This window comes from Orycteropus afer, unplaced genomic scaffold (assembly GCF_000298275.1).
Source record: "Orycteropus afer afer isolate SDZICR_OR568_19922 unplaced genomic scaffold, OryAfe1.0 scaffold00017, whole genome shotgun sequence".
Lineage (NCBI taxonomy): Eukaryota > Metazoa > Chordata > Mammalia > Tubulidentata > Orycteropodidae > Orycteropus > Orycteropus afer.
This window is the reverse complement of record NW_006921604.1, coordinates 4,827,505-4,832,659: the sequence shown is the minus strand read 5'-3', so window position 1 is coordinate 4,832,659 and position 5,155 is coordinate 4,827,505. Positions and strand designations below refer to the sequence as shown.

General features: G+C 41.4%; 1 protein-coding gene across 1 annotated transcript in view; it reads left to right on the top strand.

The window, feature by feature from the left end:
- The window catches only part of LOC103213771 (two pore calcium channel protein 1-like), a 97,598-nt gene extending 93,499 nt beyond the window's left edge, over positions 1-4,099 (top strand). Inside the window, exons 17-19 of the mRNA XM_007959515.1 lie at positions 2,171-2,284; positions 2,760-2,884; positions 3,954-4,099. Coding sequence (XP_007957706.1) covers positions 2,171-2,284; positions 2,760-2,884; positions 3,954-4,099 — 385 coding nt within the window. The remainder of the gene's footprint in view (positions 1-2,170; positions 2,285-2,759; positions 2,885-3,953) is intronic.
- Positions 4,100-5,155: the final 1,056 nt, after the last annotated feature.

The window sequence follows — 5,155 nt, the reverse complement described above, 5'->3', positions numbered from 1 at the left end:
CAACCTCAATCTTCTCTCCATTTATTGTGATGCTGCTCATTGGTCCAGTTGTGAGGATTTTTGTTTTCTTTATGTTGAGATGTAATCCATACTGCAAGTAGGATGTAGAACAATGTTTTTGAGTAATATGTTGTACCAATTGAGCTTGATGTCTCCTGCGACCATGGATTTTTTTTGTGTGTATGGTGTGAGACATAGATCCAGTTTCATTTTTCTGCATGTGGAAATCCAATTTTCCCAGCACCGTTTATTGAAGAGACTCTTCTTTCCTCATCAGATGGACTTAGTATCCTTGTTAAAAATCAGTTGACCATAGATATATGGGGTTATTTCTGGACCCTCAATCCTATTCTGTTGATCTCTGTGTCTATTGTTATAGCAGTACCAGGCTGTTTTGGTTACTGTAGCTGTATAATAGGTTTTGAAATCAGGAAGTGTGCATCTTCCTACTTTATTCTTCTCTTTCAGCATTGTTTTAGCTATTTGGGGCCTCTTGCCATTCCATATAAAGTTGGGTTTTTCTATTTCTGTAAAGAAGGCTGTTGGAACTTTGATCGAGATTGCATTGAATCTGTAGATTGCTTTGGGTAGTATTGACATTTTAACAATATTAGGTCTTCTGATCCATGTACATGAAACTTCTTTCCATTTATTTAAGTCTTCTTTAATCTCTTTCAGGAGCTCTGGTGGCGTAGTGCCTAAGGCATTTGGCTGCTAACCAGAAGGCTGGTGGTTTAAACCCACCAGCCACTCCTTGGAAGGAAGGTTGGGCAATCTAATTCCATTGCGATACTGCCTCGGAAACCCGAGGAAGGATCACTATGAGTTGGATATTACTCGAAGGCAGTGAGTTTGGTTTGGGTTTTAATCTCTTTCAGCAGTGTCTTATAGTTCTCATTGTATAAGTTCTCTACATCCCTGGTTAGATTTATTCATTTAAAAAAATAAAAGAAGAAGAAAGGAAAGAAAACCAAACTCATTGCCGTCGAGTCGGATCTGACTCATAGCGACCCCTTCTTGGGTTTCTGAGGTGGTATCACTACAGAAGTAGATTGCCCAATCTTCCTTCTGATGAGTGACTGGTGGATTTGAACCATCAGCTTTCTGGTTAGCAGTCAGATGCCATAGCCACTACCCTACCAGAGCTCCCAGATTTATTCATAGTTATTTTTTTTCTCTTAGATGCTATTATAAATGGAACTGTTTCCCTAATTTCCATTTCAGATTTCTCATTGCTAGTGTATAGAATCCCAACTGATTTTGTTTGTTGAGCTTGTACCCTTCAACTTTGCTAAATTCCTCTATTCGTTCTAGAAGTTTTCTTGCGAACGTTTTGAGATTTTGTATATATGGGATCATCTAAAAAAAAACTCACTGCCATTGAGTCGGATCCAACTCATAACGACCCCTCCTTGGGTTTCCGAGGTGGTATCACTACAGAAGTAGATTGCCCAACCTTCCTTCTGAGGAGTGGCTGGTGGGTTTGAACTGCCAGCCTTCTGGTTAGCAGTCAAGTGCCTTAGGCACTATGCCACCAGAGCTCCCATATGGGATCATAGCATCTGTGAATAAAGATATTTTTACTTATTCCTTTCCAGTCTGAATCTTTTTATTTCTTTTTCTTATTCTCTTATTTTTCTTATTTCTTTTGCTAGGAATTCTAATATAATATTGACTAGAAGTGGTGAGAGCAGGCACACTTGTTTTTTTTCCTGATTTCAAGGAGAAAGCTTTCAATCTTTTTCTGTTAAGTATAATGTTGACCATTGGCTTTTCTTATATACCCTAAATCATATTGAGGAATTTCCCTTCTATTTCAGTCTCCTTTAGAGTTTTCATCCAGAAAGGTTGTTGGATTTTATCAAATGCTTTTTCTGCATCCACAAAGATGATTGTGGGGTTCTTTTCCTTTGTTCTATTGATGTGGTATATTTCCTTGATTGATTTTCTAATGTTGAATCATCCCTGTATTTCTGGAGTAAATCCCACTTGGTCATGGTGTGTGACTCTTGAGAGCATTTTTACTTTTTATTTCTTCCTCTGTGTTGCATTTTCTATGCAACAATACACTTTTTAATTTGGGCTGGAATGCTCTTCAGGATGAGGATTCCACATCACCTAGACCACAAGCTGTATCCATATAACACCCCTGTCTCTTACTCTTTCTCAGTATTTTTATAGCATTCATCTTGGAGGCATTTTTTGTGGCATATTCATTAGAAAAAAGTGAAGTAGAAACTGCTATTGAAAAGAAGATTCAAGAGCTTGGAGTGGGAGTCAAAGAGTGAGTAGCATGTTTTCCTTAACATCTCGCACAAACTTTCAGATATGTGTGTGTGTGTGTGTGTGTGTGTGTGTGTATAAACGCATTGCCAGTGAATCGATTCCAACTCATAGTGATTCCACTGGATTTTTGAGGCAGTGAATCTTTACAGGAGTAGATTGCCCCATCTTTCTTCCATGGAGAAGCTGATGGGTTTGAACCGCTGACCTTCTGCTTAGCAGTCAAATGCCTTAGGCACTACACCACCAGAGCTCCTTTTTAGAAGTATAATGTACAGTAAAGATTCTGACCATGTTTAATCTGTAAGTGACCAGGGCACCTAGCCTGATCCTGTGTGCTAATTGTTAGGGACCCTTGCTGACCAGATGAATGTGCTGCCTGTGGCTGGACAGTGACCACTCGGCCAGGCTTGGAGGCCATGTCAAGCACTTGGCTGAGTGACTGACCATGTTCATGTTGTCTGTCTTCCTTAAAGGGAAGAAGTGCAGGATGGGGAGCTCATTGACATCATGGACACCAAGGACAGGAGCTTTATCAAGAGTGATGGAGACAGAAAAAGGAAGGCCTTGAAAGGGTCATACTTCAGAATTGCATCAAAAAGTAAGTTTTAACCCAATACACAACCTAAAGTAAAACTAGAATTGATATTCCTCTAAACCTCCTCCTCACAGCAGCCAGTAAGATGAGATGCAGCCAAGAAGGTTAGAATGAAAATGTAACCTTCAGTAGATTTCCATTGCTCAAGGATAAAGACAAGCCCCTTACTATGATCTTCATGGCTCACTCTCTGGTTTGTCACAATATCTCTGCTTCTCTTCCTTCCGTCATGAACTGCCATGCCTGCTACTCCAGCCCTCCTGCTCTTTCAGTTCCTTGGGCTCCCCTGCTCCATCTGCCTTAGGATCTGTGCAGATGCTGCTTCTCTTCTTTGCTTACTCACTTCCCCTTTGTATGATGAAGCCCCTTTCCTTTAGGTCTCTGCTTGAGGAGCATTTCTTCAGGGAAACCTCCATGGCCCCCTGCTTTGCCCACCCCTCCTGTCCATGCTTTCAACTCATGTCCGTTGCACATTTATAGTCATGTAATTATTTGGCCACCATCTGTCCTTCTTGCAGACTTGAAGCTTTACTTGCTCAGTGGCCATGTCTTTTTTGTTCTCCATTGTATCTTCAGAGCCTAACAATGTACCTGAGACATGGGGACTCTTAACACCTATTTGCTTAATTACTTAATTAATTCTCAAGGAATTAACAATTGATTGAGTAAATCCAAACCATTCCGGATCTCAGTATGGGCTTCAACTGGGGAGCTCTATGATAACCTTAGAGTATGGAATAAAGCAGATTCCAGGTAGAGGGATATAAGCATGAACCCCTAAGAGGTCATCATCCTTCCTCCACTCTTCAAGGAGGACCTTCTTGATCTCCAGAGCCTTCAATGGCCAGTGAGTTCTGTGGGATCAGTGCTTGATTTCTTTTACACTCAAAAGAAATGAATGATCCTTTTCTACTTTTTCATCTCTCCTTTTAATGAGTGCTTGGTCACTGTGCTCAGAGCATTATTTTCTCCCCAGTGGCCTTCCTTCAGGAAAGCCTAGATCTGCCTAGGTTGAATGCCCCACCTTCACCCAACACACATAGGTTTCACATGCCTCTGTCCTTCTTCCTAGAGTACAAGACTGTGGATGCTCTGCTGCAGCAAATGTTTGAGTCTGAAATTGCACCAGAGGATGAAGGCCCTTCCTTGGATGAGATTCTGAACTTCTCACCCAGTGACATCTATCCCAAGAATCCCAATTTTGAAAATAGTGCATGATACTGAGCTTGCAGAGGATCCACAACTGGAAAGCAAGATAAGCTGTTAATCACTTTTTGCATATGCTATCTAGAGATTATTTGTCCAACCCAGGTTCCTTTCTGTGTTCTCATAAGTCCATGAGTCAGCCTTATCTGTCCCGAGTGACTGGATGAAAGGTTTGGAGACACTATCTCTGTGTGCCCTGCCTGGGGTCATTCCTAGGTTTGATCATGGAAGTGAGGAGATGAAAATTCATTGAGAAATGGTCAACAGTGTTTATTATACACATGGATGTACATGGTAAAGTCTTTTTCAGTGGGTAAAAGTTTCTCATTTATTTTATACAATATTTTTCTATTCTACAAAAGTAATACTGTGCTATAACATTACATGAATGAATTACAGATATTTAAATGTGAAAAAGAAATGTGTGCTAGTACAATGGCTTTAAATGCAGTGTGTCATGAAAATGAAGAAAAATGTGAATGTGAAAATAAACTAACATCACAATTGCATTTTGTTGTTGTTGTTGTTATGTGCCGTGGAGTTGGACCTGACTCATAGTGACCCCTCCTTGGGTTTCCAAGGTGCTATCACTACGGAAGTAGATTGCCCAGTCTTCCTTCCGAGGAGTGGCTGGTGGGTTTGAACCGCCAGCCTTCTGGTTAACAGTCAAGTGCCTTAGGCACTATGCTACAAGTCAGCTGCCTGTGCCCCTTCGTTCTTCTGTACATTGTCATGGGCATTGCTGGAATTAGTGGGAATGTTTATCCACAGCTTGAAGTCTTTGAGTCCATATATCAAGGTGGCAACTGGAGCTAGTTTGGTAGGGATTTCTCTTCCTCAGTTCTGACAGTGACCTCTGGGCCATGTGTAAGAGTAAACCCAAGAGCTTAGGGGCATGGACTCTGGACCCTGACTGGTTTCATACCTTGGCTCCTCACTGACCATGTCACTTAACCTCACTGTGTCCCCATTTTCTCAACTGCAAACTAGGATCAGTGGTCCCTACCACACAAGACTGGTGGCGTAGTGCCTAAGGCATTTGACTGCTAACCAGAAGGCTGGCGGTTC